We start from the raw sequence: 18,867 nt of genomic DNA, 5'->3' as shown, positions 1-18,867 counted from the left end.
CTGATTTTGTTTGTGTAAGATTGCAAAATGTTACTAAGGGCTATCAACACAAAATGTTAGTTGTCCCTAATTTTGAAATGGTTAACTAGAAGGAAGGTTGTTAGTGACCAGCACTCATAGCCGATTTTAGGGATATTCTTATCAAATGGTCGGATCTGTCCATCATTCTTATAATACACTCACAGCTCCAAAGTGTGGAGCAGGATATGAATTGTGAATCAACCACTATGCCATGTGTGCCTCTACATTTTGTGACCCATCTGAAAAAATTGTGAACTTATACACTCTTTTTTATTTCAAATCCTTTAGTTATTTTGTGTAAATCTGTTAATTGCATATAATGTTGTCATTATGTTATGTGAGTTAGAACAAAATGTAAACTATTTAAACAGAGAATTAACTGAAATTTATTATAAATTATCTAAATTAAATAATAATTTCAAAAGTTACAAACAAATTATTAGATATTACAATAAGGATTTTGGCTAGTGTACAGAAATAATTTCCACAATGTTTAGAGATAATAGAATATAAATTTATGTACACTGCTTTTTTTATTTCTTGAAACACAAATTTGAAAAGATACATGAAACAAGGACATACAAATAATACAAGTTACAATTTTGTTTAATGACAGAATATGGTGGTCATTCTGTTGCACATACTCAGTTGCTGTTTGAACAGATATATAGAGCTTTCTTCCATCGTTTCACCAGATAAAGCATACGATGAAGTGCTATAATAGCATATGCCACAGATCGAAATGATGACACAGGAGACAAAATAGTCTGGTGGTTATCAGTGGGTTCGTCAATAATTTTGGCAAGCAGGGCCATAGTTACAATTTCTGTGGTTTGATATCCTTTTATTATATTTAGCAAATACTTCTTCTGATAGACCAATGACCGCCTGTAATTCTCAGCACGTCGGTATTTGCAATAAGCCTTGTAAAACTGCTGAAATGAAGGAAGTGAAATGTTATAAAACACATATTCTTAAATAGAAAAAAAGATTTCCTTACCAATTGTTCTTTAATAATTGAAGTTCTGATTTCTTTGGTTTCTTCTCACTTAGATAAACATAATATTTTCATATTTGAAAACACATTCATTACTTGGAAATTGCTGAATTAAAGGTTGTATTCACTAATGGTTACAAACACGTAACATAGTTCTGTGACTGTTTACCCTAGTAAGGTGTCACAAATTTGCATGAGTTATGTTATCTTGTCTCTCTGAGTAAATGTTATTTGGAACAACTGATGATGTACATAACATTGGATTCTGGTATACTACACTTTCAGCAAAAAACAGAATTCGTTTTGTTATGTTTCTGAGTAGACATAAAAGAATATCCTTTGTCCAGTGCAGTTCATTTTGAAGAAAGATTTCTTTTACCCCAGCAGCCAGTTAAGTCACAGGAGAATTAAAGACTGACCAGTAGGTGAAACACTTAACTACAAATACTTTTCACTGTAAATAGACTGTTTGTTCACTTAATTGTGTTACTTTCTTTTATCATCCATGTTTAATGTATTATGTACATATCATTTCTGGAATTTGCATTTTGTAGATACTTTTAAACTTATCTGCTGGATATCAATGGTTCATACCACATATAAGGAGTAACTGTAACTTATAATATTTTTCTTGCTACAGCACCTAAGAAACATTCGGAGCATATAAAAGTATATTTGTGATACTGACGTGTATTTAAAACAAAATAAATCTGATGTAGACAATAAAAGAGGAAACAAATTATAAATTGTTACTTGTAAAGTATATAATTATTTTGGGGCAAAGATATTCTAAATGTAACAATAACTGCTGCATAATAACTAAATGGCAAGTGAAATGTAATCAGAAAAAAACTGATTTTTCCTTCTAGAAGAGCTATACCCTGAAAAGATAAAAAGCCTATTTCTTTTTAACAGAAAAATGGCTAAATAACAAACAGTTTATAAGATTTGATGGATGTGTGTTTTTAACCAAATTTTATACATAGTACTTAAAAGCATAAATGACGTATATCTCCTACACCCTGATGTAATAAACCACTGTATCTGTTTTGAATTCTTCATATATGCAGTATTCAGGTCCACTGATATCTGGTAAATAAATTAAAAGTATTGACAACATGCATATTCCAGAAATGGTATGTGCAAATTATGTCAAACATAATCATTACAAGAAAAAATCACTAACATGTGAATGGAAAAAGATCTTTATTCACAGTGAAAAATAATATGTTGCTAAGTATTTATCCAGCTACCTGCAACCTTTATATTCTACTCTGACTTCAACTGGCTGCTGAGATGAGGGACATCTTTATTTGCTAGGTAGAAAGCCCAGGGAAAATTTCTTATAATATCAACAGAAATTGTAGAAGCAAAAATATTAGTTTTCTAAGATACTTTAAGAAAAGATGTACAACATAATTGACTAAAACAGTTTTAACTTTAAAAGATTCCAGTTACAATACAAAAAAACTAGTGAAGATTTATTTAAAAAAAAACTAATTTATCAAATTATATCACATAAATATTTTGAAATTTTCTTACATTATGTTACAGTTACACTGTAACAGTCGTAAATTAACTAAGATGCTCCTACTTAAACAAACAATTTACAGTTCTTCAATTAGAAAGCATGGATAGGTATCAGTGATACACAAAAATATCACTTAGATCAAAACAGAAGTTAATTAAAGGTTAATACATACCACATTTATGATATTTGCTAACAAGATTGATACACACAATTTTCTTTATTAACACAAATATATTTTAATATACAAAGAAAATTAATAAAACAACATAATTTATAATAACGGTTATTACAAATGATGATTTACATACAACAGTTTTACAAACGTACAGACACCACTGAGTTTTATATTCAGTCTAGAACTGAATATTTTGTCAATGATTCAGGAAAATAATGAGCAAATTAATTCTGAATTGGTATTGTTACATCTTGCTTAAGCTGACTAGGTTGACCTTATCCCTCTGACTTTTACTGAGGAAGATATTTAATGTCCTTTTAGAAATACTGATGTTGAACAGTTTCTAACGTTTGAAATCTATGAATGTTCCTAGTCTAATTCTGTAGTTTTTCAAATAATAGGTATTAACCACAATTACAGCTTCTGAGGTCTATAGCACACTAACTGTAGCTGACAAATAATATTCTATTACTGTCTCTCAGATAGTTGTTTTTATATGAATCACACAAGATAATAGAGCATTCCACAAGGTTCAAAGGCGACACCATTCTCACAATTCAAATATTGTTGATTCTCAAGAATCTTCTACAAATTCAGAGAACAGTCAGAACTTGCACAATACGCATTTAACAATATACAATCACTGGAATAATTTTTATCACCTTCCCTGAAAAGAGGAGTTTACATTAGCAAACTTCTAATCCTTTGGAACCTGCTCACTATTCAAGGACAAAGAAAAAATAGTAGAAAGTAGCTCACACATCCAATCTTTAATATCCTTCAAAACCCTTGGGGAAATGTTATCTGGCCAAGGAGCCTCATCATTTTCCTAAATTTCTCAATTTATAATTAACCAGCTCAGAATTAATTCAGTCATCTTGTTTGATCTCATTTCAGTTTATCAACTCTTCAAGATGTGGAATACTGTTTAAACTTCTATAAGTAAAAACTAAAGAAAAAGCAAAACTAAATAACACAGCCATCTTACAATTATCAGATACTAGCCTTCCTTTACCATCCCTCAAGGGTTCTCCCATCATTCTGACATTTTGTTTACCTTTAAAGTATTTAAAGAAATCTTAACTGTTATTTTTTATATTTTCAACTAGCCTTTCCTCATACATATTTTTGATGTCCTGAAATCCTGTTTCACTAACTTTCTTTATATTCTATGATCTTCCAAGTTTCCTGTCATACCAGTCAATTCAAATTTCTTATATTCATGATGTTTTTCTTTAATTTTAACTCATTTGAGCTAACGTTTTTATAAGAAATGTGTTTATTTTGAATATTTAAAATTTATCTTTAAAAATTTTCCACAAGCAGACAGTCTCTTCATATAACTCAGTTGCCTAATTCACAACAAATAATTCTTGTTGCATGCCTTCAAATTTTGCAATTTGTAACTACAATAATATTCCTTATACCCATATGTAACAAAATATTGAAACTAATAAGAGCAATGATCACTTGTATTCAAATGTTCCCCAATTTCCACCCTTTCAATTATTTCTATATTTGAAGTCAACAATAAATCTAAAATAACATTGTTTCTAGTCAGTTCCTTGACTAATTGGTGAAGAAAACTATTCTTAACAATTTCCAAAAACCTTCCCCACAAATCTTTAAGAGATAATCATTTTTGGCATTCTGAGAGATGTATATACAAAGTTACTATATTGCAAAAGAAAATACACGTGTGATACAATATACCTTCTTATTTTTATCAACTACAGCATTTCCATTATTCTCATTTTCTGTGGTCTGAAGTAGCTTTTTGAGTCTGATGACTTCACTCTCAGATTGATGAAGAGATTTCAGGATGTTGGATTGCTCTTTGACCCAACTAGCCCTTTCAATTTCAAGTGAATTGCACCTTGTACAATCCTATAAAGTAAATAAAATACACTGTCAATTGACTAAGAAAACGACAGTTTGATAAATGTACCTTCATTCTTATTTTTAAAAACATCAGAAAGTGCAACGTTTTACATGTAAATGTAATAATTTTATTTCCTAAGACATTTTACAGAATGAAAACAAAAATTATGCATATATATTTTTGTTTTATAAGCATACCATGCATTCCTATCTTTTATCAATAAAGGCATTGTTCAAATGTTTTATTTGTGCAGATGTGTATAGATTCCATGAAAGACACTGGTGAAGAAGGTCCTTTAACTATTTTTGTTCTAGTAACCTATTCTTCTGTGTCACTAACCTAGAGTAGCACAGTTTATCTTCATCTGGCAAATAAAGCTGCAAGGTTACCTGTATTATGTGATGTTAAGCACGTATCTTTTATACGAGCAGTCAACTGATCTCATTTGATTATGCCCTCCTGATGCTTCATTGGGAATGACAATCAAATGGGTAGTATTAATTGCTTTGGGTAAGTATGACATTAAAGAGTTAATTAAGTAACATAAGATTCATGAAGTAACATCATCTCAACAGAATTAGTCTTACATATGAATAAGTAAAATGACTTCAAATTTAACTCTCATTGTGACAAGTAAAATACATTTTCACTAAGTTTATTTGAATAAAGACTGTTTATTTCATGTGCACTCAATTAACTAGAGAATATAGGATTATTTTACAGTAAATATCTCAATGAATCTCCAGTAATTCTGTAGATCTATCTTGTCACTCTTAGTAAACATTTCTGCAAGTGGGATATTTTCACAATTGATTTTGAGAGGACTAACTAATCAGTACAGAAGAAATTAAGACTAATGTTCTTTGCAATGAGATATTAGCATCGTTAATTAAATATATTTAGAGAAAAACTTCATAACTGTTTCTGTTGGTTTCGTTTCATTCAAAGAGGTGACTTGAAGAGTGCTATTGAAGTCTGGAGCAAGAGATCTACCAAGGAAAAAAGAAAAATCTAAGATCTCTTCCTATCCTTTAAAAACATTGACAAATTATAAGTATACTCCTAGTTAGCATGAAGAGACATGTTAATAACTACCAAAGAATGAAGAAAATAATAACAAATTTCATGGTTCATGACAATTAACAGAATTAATGTTACAATTATATAATTTTTCAAGTTACATATTATGAAAAAGCTGATAGTCTGATAAGAAATATGAAATAATAGTATTTACAAAATGTAAGTAGCTGTAAACATTGAAAGCTTATTACTGAAGATATATACAAGTACTAGAAATTTTAAATGTAATTAACCAAACAGCTGCAATCCAATTCAGATATATTTATGCTCATTTGCATTAAAATGAGCTGAGGATGATAATTAATGTTTTATATACCAGCAGTTTTGTCTAGTCATAGTCACAGCAAGAGAAACCTCAGTTATCATTTGTTTTAATTCTGCATCACAATTAGGCAATGAGATCTCGACACTTGTATTTGATTTACCACAAATATAGCATATACACTGCAGTAGAAACTTAATTTTAAGATATTAATATTATTGTTTCTGAAGAGAATTAATAAAAAGTAAACACTTTCAGTTTGACAAGATCATAACTTTTGCAATCAATGTGAAATAAGTTACAGGGTTTCGAGAAGTTATTTAAATATCTTGCACTATAATAAAAAAAAAACACATCCTGATATTTAGTGGGACTTATCAACAATTTAATAAAGAGGATGTAAAATACCAAGCACAAGTAATATTTTAATATTATTACTGTTTACAGTAATAAGACTTGAGTCATATTTTTGCAAATTATAATTACAGTAATAATAATGATAATAAGAGAACATCTTCATATCATACAGCCATAATATTCAGATAATTTACTAGGCCTAGTACAAACACAAAAGGGAAATGACTATCATCTATTCGTTTGGGTTAAATGACCTTATAAATTGATTGCTTCTAATAACTGCTTTGGAAACTGCAAAGAAATGTTTTTATAAAAATTTAAGAATTGTCAAATGACAAGTTATCCAGTAACCAGCTTGCAAAGAGTAATTTATATGAGAATGAACCTTTAGGATATTTTAAACACTTATATCTTTTTTTTGTTTCCATTTCAGTGTTAAAGTGACAAAAGACAGCATGTGCAAGTCAGGGGTGAGGGCATACACATGGCTAGTGCTGCAGTTTTTTTAGTTTTTTTTTAAGTGCAGGATATCCTAGCTTGTTTATCATTAAACACAAAACTACACAATGGGCTATATGCAGCAACCAACATAGTTATCAAAATACAGTTTCTAGTGTTGTAAAGTAGAGTCTGAAAGACAGAATATATATAAGATGCCATCAAAGCAGTCTTGAGGGAAACCCCATTTCAACAGAGTGCACAGGGCAGGGGCAAATAGACCTAACATTTTCTGTACCCATCCATGTTGTGCATTTTAAGTAAATACTCCCTGTGAGGCAACAATGGTCACAAGGTGGGTTCCAGCATTATTAGGTTAGGGATAGTAAGATCTAAGAATGTCAAGCAGTGAGCAGGTAAGGAAGTGAAAAACAAATAACAATACTCATTTCACAAGAGCATCTGAGCAGGTTGGAGAATGGCAGATGAAAGGAGCAAGAAGTATTAAAAATGCCATATGATAGAAGTAATGTTACATATCTGGTCTACATGCTGATCTAAATGGTCTCATCCAGGGTTCAAACAATGATAAGAGACAAGAAAAACCTTGACAAACCTGATGGGAGGTGACATGATAAAATGAACAGTCATGAGAAATGAAGAAATACCATGGTAAGAAGGGGCAGTTCCAGTAAAATAAAGAATAGCTCAAACCAGGCTCAAAAACAGTCAGAGTTAAAATGGTTGTATAAAGAAATGGAAGCCAGAATGATGGGAAAAAGAAATCCCATTTTCTTTTCATGTAGCTAAAGTTTTAGAGAGAAAAGAGAGTTACAGAAATAAAATCAACTGATCTTTGTGATAAAGAGTAAAGGAGGTGTCCAATCCTAAGTCAGTAAATAGAATAAATTCTTATTGAGATGCTTGAAGATGCATTGGATGAGATGTAAATTAAAAAAAAGTCCAGACGAGTAAAAATCTGAGGGAGGGGGGGTGGAGTTTGATAACACAGAGACAGACCATGAGAAAGCATGTTCATGAGCTAAAGACTGTTAGCACAGGGAGTTCATATATGTTTCGCTGAATTCCACAGGACCTGAGCTGACAGGAAGCACACAAGACAAGTCTTCTACATGAACAATAATTCCCAACCCTATGAAAGGGATAAAAGAATGAGGAACAGGATAGTGGACAAATCTGTGCAACTCCTGAAAAAGGGTATTTGTTACAGAATTTGTTGTTGGGTGAGGAAGAAAATGAAAAAAAGACAAGCAGCTTCAAAATTAAATTTCAAAGAGTCTTGAACACCTTGAAAGATCTTGCAACCCACCAAATTCCCAAAACAAAGAAACCACAGTAACAAAGCAGTAAAATGGATCAAGATTAAAGTGTGGAACAAGTAGGAAAGAGCATCTCCATAAAAACTGTTGAGGTCCTAATAGACAGACTTTGAGAGAAGGTGAAGAAAAGACAAGTAGCAAAGGAGTTACATGATGGCAAAATGAAGACAAAGAGACTGAAGATAAATAAAACATAAAATAGAGCACCCCAAATAAGAAGATATTCTAGGGATTAAGGCTCAAGAACAAAAAGAGTACCAAAAGCATAGGGAACAATAAAAGTACTGAAGATGAAGAGGCTAAAACTGATATGGAGATCCCATTAGTGGGACAGAAAATCATCAGTATGAATACCAATGTCTGGGGAAGGATAGGAGAAAAGAAAGTCAGAAGAAGAAATGGGAAAAAACAAAGTCACATACCTGAGTAATTATAGATGAAAAGAAAAAAAGACAGAAGTTGTGAGACACAAGACGACCAAACACCTGATGTGAAATGATGACAACATCGTTGACAAACAAAGTGTCTCTTGTTAACACTGAAACAGCAGGAGAAGAATCCTGGAGTGTTAGGGCATTGGATGTTGTAGAAACAGCAATCTTTAAATCCATGGTGTGGGGGGGGAGGCTGAAGGTAATTGCCCAAAATTTCAATACTGCAAAATTTGAAAGCATCATAATATAAACACTAGCAGTGCAGAAGAAAGAATATGGACTACTGTGCATAGAGAACGATACATTTGTGGAAGGTTAGAGTCTACACATGTAGCTTTTCTGAATTAAAACGTTTATGTGATGTACTTTACAGATGTCATGAGGGAATAAAAAATATTATATTAAAACTACTGATAAAAATAAAGTTCTGCAGTCAATATAACTAATATTTACATGTTAGAACAAAGAATTTTGGTCATATATTTTATTCAATAACTTTGCATGTTTGGTTTTTGTAAACAAATATTTTCAGAGTAAGTGCAACTGTGCTTGCTTATAATTTTTTACAGCAATTTTTCTGTCTTTAAAAATCACAAGTAGGTTTTGTAAGAAAGAAAGAAAAAATATATGCACACACAATATACCTCTTTGTACTTGGACTTCTGAAGTTTTCAATATCAGGGGGTGTTGAAAACAGAGAAGATATTCCACCTCCACTGGAGATCAACATTTCTTTAAGGTTCTTTGAAATGTTGAAAACAAACTTTCTATTAAAACTGTAGCAGAGATGTATGACTTAACTTATATAACACTCCAAAAACTGTAAAAGGACAAATAATGTACTAGAAGCCATTGGTATAATTAAATGTCCTTTTTGCTCTGTCGTAAACAGAAAACTAAAAATAATATGCAAAGTGCAAAGCTACAACACAAACATATATCAAGTTTTCAGTTTTTTAAAATAATAGTTTAAAAATCATTGAACATAAAACAGAATAAAGAAGAGTTCTTATTAAGTAACAGATAAAAGTGCATGTAAGTATAAACTTATTCTGTTCACTCTTAGAATTTGGTTTAAAAATTTTTAATATCATTAGCAACCTTAAGCTTTCCATACCTCATTCTTTTCTTTTGATTCCACAGCCAACTGTAACTGGGTTACTTTCACACATTCTGTTTCAAGAGCTTGTAACAGAGCTGTAGAGTAAGCTTTTTCTTTTTCATAAGCTTCTCTGTTGGTAAGACAAAAACTTTTATATTCTTCTAAAAACTGTTCACGAAGCTTTTCCACTTCTTGTTTCAACTGCTCATCATATTTTTGTTTGAGCTTTTGCTTTTCACCACTTATGATGCTCTTACATTCCTCTTGAAATTTTAAAAATTCAAAACTATTTGTATCATTCAATGAATGCTTTTCATATTCAAGAGACTCTGAAACAGCATGCTCTGACTTTTCTTCACAGAAAAACTTGAGATTATTTATTATATTTTCAAGAGATTTTTCACTGACTTTTTTTCAGTTCATTTGTTTCTTCAATATGTGCTTTTTTCATTATTTGTTTCTCACGTTCAAACTGTCTATTAAGGTTTTCTTTGATTGCTTCAATTTCTTCAGCATGAAGTTTCTGAAGTTCAGATTTTTTTACTTCCCAGTGTCTCCTCAGATCTTCTGCCAATCTCTGAAACTGTTCGTGATGAGCCATCTGTACAGCAGATATATCATTCTGGAACTTACTGTTTAATTGATTTACTTCATTTTGATGACTAATATTCAGTGAATGACATTCAAATTTGAGCTTCTTTTCAAAGTCTTCCTGCAAAAGCTTGATACTTTCTTTATTATCCTTTTGAACAATCTCTCTTGCATGAAGAAAGTCATTTTTTAAAGACAAAATGTGTTCTTGGTGGCAGTCATTTAATTGTTTCCTCAAGCTTTCTAGATTTTTAATTTGTTGTTTTTCTGAGGCCTGAAGTTCATCATAATGTAATTTTTGTAAAGTTTGTTTCTCATCAGCATGCAACTGTTGCAATATTCCAATTTTCTGCTTATATGAATTTTCAATCTTTTTTCTATCTTCACCTTTTTCTGTTTCAAACTGGTGTTTTAAATCTTTTTTTCCATTTCACAAATTTTAGTCTTGTATCTCTGTTCTATATCACTTTTTTCTTTCTCAAACTTTTGTTTGAGGTCAAATTCCAGTTCTTTCATTTTCTGCATAAATTCTTTGCTGATATTTTGGCACTCTTCATCCATTTTGTTTTTCCAAATGTTTTCTGTATTTTTCAACTGCTGTTGACAAATTATTTCATTTTCAGCAAGTTGTTTCACTAATACAGTATTTATGAGGTCAGCTGTTACTGCTTTACTTTCTTCTACATACTTCTTGAAGGATGATATAATTTCCTAGATAATAGTACCAATGATGCATAATAATAAAATAGATCACATTAAAAAAGCAGTAGTAAAGAATACTTTTAATATAAACATCTACATATAGCATGATTCAGGCAATACCTATAATTTCTAAAAATTATTTTTTTGTATTTCCTTCATGCACAATTTGTTTATTCAACAGATCAAGAAATTAAGATATTTAATCTAATTTTTTCAATCTTAATTACTTAATGGGACTCATCACTTAGAAATATTTTCTAAATCTAAAGATACATTTGCAAAAGTACACTCTTTATCAAAGTTTCCTGAGGTAATAAGATGTTTGCGGCACAGAGTGTCCAAAAATAAATTAATATTAATTATTTTTTGACAAATGAATTGTTTCTTTATTCCCCAACTCCAAGAAACACTTGGTTTGTTACAAAGAGATACCTTCAAACAGGATGGAACACCACCCCATGTTGCTTGAATTGTAAAAGATTTTAAGTCAAACTTTTTCAGTGTTGGACTGGTAGAGGAAAACCTATCAAACAGCCCTCTTAAACACACAATTGAACCCCTTTAAATTTTCACCTTTGAAATTTTTTTGAAAACATAAGTCTACTGTAACAAATCAAAAGTCCTTGAAAAACTGAAACATCAGATTTGTGAAGTTATCTTATCCATCCCTACTGCTGTGTTGAAAAATTTCTCAGAATTTGAAAGCAGAATTAAATTAATTATAGAGAATGATGGAAGACTTGTAGAAGTACATTACTAATTAAAACTAAAATTTACAAGCCTAGTGCTTGTCTTTATATTCAATTGTTATCTTAAATAACAATAAAGTCATTCAACCCTTTTTTTTTGGTATATTCATTTTCAGACACCCCGTATATGTATATCTTAAGTGTATTTTTGCTTACATCAAAAATGTATAAAACTGTTTATTACTATCTGAAGAATGACTACAATGGCTGTGAATTTCATCTTTAAACAACATTCTGTTTGTAATGGTAGTTTACTTTGGTCTCCATAAAAAAATACGTTCTTTTCATGTTAGCTATGCACACCTGCCTAACTACTATTCTTAGTTTTAGTTTGAAAGAAACTTCAGCCAGTTTTTGTCTTGATTTGTTTTCTATTATTTCAGCAAGAAAGGGACCTTGTCTATCAACCAGTGACTGGAATATAACATCAATTTAGTTTTAACAGTTATCACAATAATTATAGAGGATGTAGAACCTGTGTTCTACCAAGGACTGTGCAATAGTTTAACTGCATTTTGTACATTTTTAAAAGAAAATTAATCCTAATTTATTCAACCAGAATATTGTCAAGAATGGGCAGGGTCCATTTTATTTCTGCTCATGATAGTCCATGAGTGGTGGTCCATAATAATAAAGTAATACCATGTGGTAGGTTTCTAGATGGCCTTATAAAACACCCCACTTCAACAGAATCTACCTGGGCAACACTTATCACAGAATGAGATCCAGTGAAAAACAGAGATATTGGGCTAAAAAATATATGACTGAGAAAAATACTCCATTCTGGTTATAGTCTAATAGATGCATTAAAAAATAGATTCATGTGGTATTTGAAAACACTCACAAGAAGAAACTGCCAGAACATGTAAGTAATAAGATAGGAAAGTATTAATAATAGTCCACATACTATTCCACATACTGGATAGTCTTCCAGAGGATGTTTAAGTAAGGTGGCTAATAACTTTGAGATATTATTAACCTGATCAAATGTGACATGCAGAAGATTCCTTTCCTGTAATGATAATCCATTACAGGCTATGTGATTCAACATGATAAACCACCTCGTTAGGGCAATGAGAAATAGAAGGATCCTAATGAATGAACAATCAGAGTCTATCATTTGTTTTTGGCTAAAAATCTTTGCTTGAGCTCAAAGTCACAGAACACGAGGGAAGCATGTCTGGATTCTCCTCAACAACAATATCATCTTTAGATAAGACAGTGATCAGCTAGATAACCATTTTGGATTTGGCAACAACTCTTCCCCCAGCTAAATCTTTTTCCAACAATAGTGATACACCCTTAATTGGCAGAGTAGGTCTTACTCCATCCACAAATGGTCCTGAAACTAGGTCTGATGCTAAATAAATATTATAAAAAAGGAACATTAACAAAGCCACCCTCAATACCCTGAGCAATAACAGACTCACCAGTGGCAGAACTCAAATTTAAAACCAATACACCCTCTAAGAATAATGACTGAGTAACTCCAGTATCATGTAAAATACATGTGGGTATGGGATTAGCAGTATCCTATGCCAAATACACAGAACTAACAGACACAAAACACCTAAATTTCTCCATAACTACATCAGCCTTTCTATCAGTGACCAAATCAACAACATCAGGTGATCTGAAGAAACCATATCAATACATGGACATGAACATACTGAATGCTGCCTTCTTTTCATTTTTATTTTTCAAACTGCCAAAATCAAACATGACAGGATTTTTACAGAAATGGCAGAGAGACCTTGATGATTCTGAGTGTCTGAAGATTTTGAATTAGAGAAGTTGGAATTTGTTTTAAAATTCTCAACCTTAGTGAATTGAAGAGATACAGGTTTTTACTGAGCTGGAAGGAACTTCTTTTCATGAAAAGTGGTATTATGTGTTAAAGTGTAATCACTGGAAAGAGCAGCTGCTTCTTATGGTGTTTCAACTTTCATTTTGTTAAAGTAAGTTTTCAGGTCATCACTAGTACAGCATTTAAATTCTGCAATTAAACATAGTTGTTTTAATTTCTAAAAATTTGTTGCCAAAATGCACAATATTACATCATCAATCAAAATAATTCTCTTTTTCGTGGGCAAACTCCACAGAGGTTTGATTATCTTGCTTGTGGTAACTTCAACTTTTGACAACAAGCTCCTTTACTAACTTGTATGCTTTGAGAATAGCTTCTTTAATCTTATCATAATTAGTGCAATCTTGTGGAGTGGCATATGCTTCTTGTGCTTTACCAGTCAAAACAATCTGTTACAATAATGATCATTTTTTGGTGGGTTATTCCATGGCTTGGGCAATGTTGTAAAAACATTGGAAGCATTTATCAACTTCATTTTCATTAAATGGTTGTACTTTAATATATCAATTGAGATCAAAGTTGTCATTTTGTCTTGGCTTGTCACAGTTGAGTCTACATTTGATTTATTTCTCAGCTTCGATACAGGATTGTTCAGCCTCAAGCTATTTAATTTCTCTTTCCACTTCAATAGCAGCTTGCTATCTCTCTGCTTCAGTTTCGATATGGGCTTGTACTTTCTCAGCTTCAATACAATTTGTAAAAGCTTGATTTGTTTTAGTTTTAATTGGATTTCTAACTTATTTTTATCAGTCAACTCTGATTGGCTGGAGTGGACACCAGAGTATTCCTCTAATGCTTCCCCAAACAAAAAATCATCAGACTAATATTTCAACAATATGCTTTTTAGTTCATTTTTTCTCATTGGTTTTTTAACTTCTAATTCTAAGATTTTGGTAATTTCAAACAATTCACTTTTGTTTTATTTTCTCGTTGTTGGAGGAAGGGTGATTCAAGAAAACCTTGATAATCAGACATGATATAATCTTGTTGGCACTAATAAATATAAATTGAATTAGGACTTTTATTTTAGTTGAGAACAAATATTGTCTCTGATTCAGTTCCTGGACAAGCCTCCAAATTTATCTCAGATGAGTCTAATTTATTATGCTATATACATTATATATTGTGATTTCAAAAAGCTGGAAATTTTGATTATGAAGTTAATTAAATGTACCATGTATCAAATTTATGATACTTACCAAAAGTATTGATACATACAATTTTCTTTCTTATGACAAATATAGTTTAATCTTAAAAAACTAAATAATACTGACTGACTTACTGACTGATTTACTGACTGACATTGAACTGAATATCTCACTTATACAGTACTCTTATTTCTATAAAATAAAAGAAACGTCTAGATATTACATCGTCATGATATCATAACAGATTCCTTCTAAAATACTAAAGATGTATATATGTAAACCATCTCTCATAATCATGTACTGATTTTTACATAAAAGTTGAAATTCCTAAACACCTGTATTATTAGATTATTAATTTCACAATAGGTCATACAGAAATACAGTGAAAACTGCAGTAAAGATAACAAAATGTACCTGGGAGTTTCTCATACATTCTACTTCTTCAAGGAGAGTGTTGATTTGAATTTGAAGCTGGCCATTCTCCTTTCTCATCTCTGCAAGGTCACCATCCTTTTGAATTATTTGGGCACTAAGCTGGAAAATTTGGTGTTGATATGATTCATAACTTCTCTGAAGGTCTTTCAATTCCACTTCTTTTTTAGCCATTACTCTGTCCTTCTTTAGTAGATAACTTTGTTTATCTTCTAAAGTTTCTTGTAACTCTTTGATCTTATAATGCAAAAAATATAAGAAACATGTATATCAGCACTTTGTGAGTATCATAAAAATAGTGTACAGTATGCTATGAAAAATATGTATTTTGTTAACAGGAAATATTTTCAGTGTTAACTGGAGAGCCCCACAAACAGCTGAAAATGCCAAATCCGGACATGCTGTATCATGTTTAAAGATTTTCAAAAAATGAATTTAACCATTTTTAATTACAGAAAAGACTGGAAGTTGTTAAGCATTTTTTTGCCAATGTTGTATTGGCTGATGTAGCACATTTCACTCATTCTGAAACTGTCAACACATCCAACTGTATTATCTGGTTAGAAACTAATCCATATGTAATATGGGTGAAGCAATGAATATAATGTTACTTTTTCTGACCTCTGATAACTTCACTTAACTAGGTGTTCATAACTTCTCCCCATATGGGTTATAACAAGTCCAACCTGTCTCCTTATATTTCTTTTGTAATTATACACAACAAGACTGGAGTAAAGCCCTCTATAGATGTTATACACTCTACCATTCTCTGAGTGCTGCTTTAATGCTGTAGCCTATGGTATTATGCTTTACTAGCTCACCTGTCTGCAAACTTGTCAGTTTTATGTTGGTTAAATGAACTGCACTGCAATCAAAAGAGCCATTTATACCAATCAGAAATAAATCAAAGTGGCACCTCTGGTGACAACATGACACTTACTTCCACGTAATACTCATTATAACCCTGTACGAGGTCTGTTTCACTGTGTCGGTATTTGGGTATTTATGTTAAATACCCAGGAGGGTCAGGTATATTTGACCTCTTCCTCCCTCCCGAGCGATTATAGCGTCTGTCTTTAGGGTTTTTTTTTTTTTTTTTTTTTAAGCTTTGGGGCAGAGTAAAAGTATAACATCATACTCAGGCCCATTTCAGGGCACAGTCCGTGCATGGACGAACAAGAAGTTTTTGTTGTTTTTTTTTCCTTTTAGGTCTGTTCAAGAAATACGCGGACTGTTTGAATTGCGCGGCTCCAGTTGGTTCCAGGGTAATCCGCTTGGTGTCGCTAGGTTTGCACAGATCAGCTGATTACGACGCCATTTCCCGATTGCAGATATCTTCATTTGTGTATTAGCTACGCTGTTATGAATGAAGTGCGATTTTTTCGTTTGGCGGATTTCAGAATGAATGACCTGAAGGAGCAACGACTTGCTGTGAAATTTTGTGTTAAACTTGGAAAATCTGCGACTGAAACTTTTGCTATGCTTAACACAGCTTACAGTGATGTTGCTATGAAGCGTACGGCATGTTTCAAGTCGCATAAACGTTTTAAGGATGGTCGACAGTCCATTGAAGATGATGAGCGTCCTGGACGTCCTTTCACGTCAACTGACGACCCACACGTCGACAAAATCAACAAATTTTGCGAGCAAATCGACGTCTGACTGTCAGGGAGCTTGCTGAAGAGTGTTGGATATTGTTACGAGATTTTGACCGAAAAATTGAAGATGCACCGCGTTGCTGCGACATTTGTGCCTCAGAACTCGTGAGTTTTTGGCCAAACACTCGATCACTGTTCTTCCCCACCACCACCACCCCTACTCACCTGACCTTGCTCCTTGCGATTTTTTCTTATTCCCCAAACTCAAAAGACCCTTGAAAGGAAGAAGATTTGAGACGATTCCCGAGATTAAGGCAAATGCGACGAAGGAGCTGGAGGACATTACAAAAGAAGCGTACCAAGACTGTTTCAACAAGTGGAAACACCGTTGGGATAAGTGTGTGCGTTGGGGAGGAGAGTACTTTGAAGGGGTCCCAGACCTGTAACTTCTAAATAAAGTACATTTTGTTTTATGACGTCAGTCCGCGTATTTTTTGAACAGCCCTCGTATAATTTTAACTCCCAATACCATGGTATTTGTGAGATATGATGTGCTGAACTGTGACACTTTCTTTGTAATCACCTTGAACTCCGATAAATAACTTTTACATGCACACTTAGTTTAGATAACTCATAAAAACTTATAGCATATTATGAATCTAGCTGCTGCTATCTGTTTCATTAAAACAACAATAAAAGGCAAACGTAGTTCAAACAAACATGTCACTGTACTGTATTAAGGTTAAAATGCATTTTAACTGATTTCCAGTAAAAGCTAGATGAAAGTATGAATTTGTATTGTACAAAGATCTATATACTGATACAAATTAAAGTATGTGTACTACAAGTCTAAAGTTGCACCAGTTAACAAAAAAGAATTATGGAATCACACCATGTTAGCACTTTGAACCACCTTGGACTTCATTTCTGCAAATTCCACTCTCAACTGGCGTATTTGTTGAAACAATTGATCAATTCCCTCATCTTTTTCTCTCAAATACATCTTGGCATGACGAGAGAGAGATGTATTCTCTCCTCTGGCGACTGTAGCCTGAAAATTAAACAATGGAAACATGTATAGTATACATATATTATTCTTTATTCTAGACCAAATGTCAGAGCTTGCTATAAGCCAATGGCAAAATTCATGTATTTTAAAAACTTGTTGGATTATAAGAGTAGATAACACTGTCATTAGATTTTCAGCCACAGGCAGAATTCTATGCTCCCTTTAAAGTACCAAAAATATTAATTAAATTTCTTTATATACAAGTTGAATATCAGTTAAAATTTAAATCATTAACACAATCATCTAAAAAAAATTGACTATTACAACAAAGACAGAATATGGTCAAGAAGAGGTTTGGAAAACATTTCTTTTCCATAAATAAAAATTATGTATAAAAAACATTCACTAATTCATACTGTTATAGTTCATGGAGGCCCGGCATGGCCAAGCGTCTTAAGTCGTGCGACTCGTAATCTGCGGGTCGCGTGTTCGCATCCCATTGGGGAGCTTTTATTAGTTTAAATCACTCACGCTTAAATTTCAGTGAAGTAGAATCCAATGTATCTTTCGATTCGCTACTTCCTTGTTTTTTTTTTTAAAATACACGTAATTAGTGATGCTGGAAAAATAAAAGAAAATAAATAACTTGAACCTCATGTACTATGACTATAGGGGTGGAATGCACGCAGTTTGTTTGATTTAGATCGCATATATTGTAGACCTTGCCACTACTCTAAATTAATTTAGGTGTTTGAATAATATTATTTCGTAGACAAACAAGTTGTTTTATATGTCTAAATTCTCTTCCGAAACGTGACGTTGAGTGAAACTAAAAAGAAAAGTGATGGACAAGTTAATTTATTCTTTGATTCACTTCTCTTACAGCAACATACTAGTTTCTATCATCAACGTTTCAGCACTAAACGATTAGAGGCCCGGCATGGCCAAACGTGTTGAGGCGTGACACTCGTAATCTGAGGGTCGCGGGTTTGCATCCCCTCTGCGCCAAACATGCTCCCCTCCCAGCCGTGGGGGCGTTAAATCCACTATTCGTTGATAAAAGAGTAGCCCAAGAGTTGGCAGTGGGTGGTGATGACTAGCTGCTTTCCCTCTTGTCTCACACTGCTAACTTAGAGACGGCTAGCCCAAATA

At 32.4% G+C, this 18,867-nt stretch overlaps 1 protein-coding gene across 5 annotated transcripts; it reads right to left on the bottom strand.

Moving 5' to 3' along the window:
- Window positions 1-509: 509 nt before the first annotated feature.
- On the bottom strand, window positions 510-17,748 carry LOC143254517 (A-kinase anchor protein 9-like). Of its 5 annotated transcripts, none has more exons than XM_076509692.1 (5): window positions 9,635-10,608; window positions 9,153-9,259; window positions 5,526-5,595; window positions 4,438-4,611; window positions 516-953 (listed from the first exon to the last, which is right to left on the bottom strand). In XM_076509692.1, exons 2-5 carry the CDS (start codon window positions 9,245-9,247, stop codon window positions 666-668), a joined length of 627 nt encoding a protein of 208 aa, XP_076365807.1. In that variant the 5' UTR covers window positions 9,248-9,259; window positions 9,635-10,608; the 3' UTR covers window positions 516-665. The 5 variants fall into 5 exon arrangements, with proteins under 5 accessions (XP_076365809.1, XP_076365807.1, XP_076365808.1 ...); XM_076509693.1 differs by having other exon boundaries at window positions 521-953; window positions 9,162-9,259; XM_076509690.1 differs by lacking the exons at window positions 4,438-4,611; window positions 9,153-9,259 and adding exons at window positions 15,091-15,345; window positions 17,599-17,748 and having other exon boundaries at window positions 899-956; window positions 9,635-10,921.
- Window positions 17,749-18,867: the final 1,119 nt, after the last annotated feature.

This window comes from Tachypleus tridentatus, chromosome 6 (assembly GCF_004210375.1).
Source record: "Tachypleus tridentatus isolate NWPU-2018 chromosome 6, ASM421037v1, whole genome shotgun sequence".
Classification (NCBI taxonomy): domain Eukaryota; kingdom Metazoa; phylum Arthropoda; class Merostomata; order Xiphosura; family Limulidae; genus Tachypleus; species Tachypleus tridentatus.
This window is presented reverse-complemented; position numbering and strand designations above follow the sequence as displayed.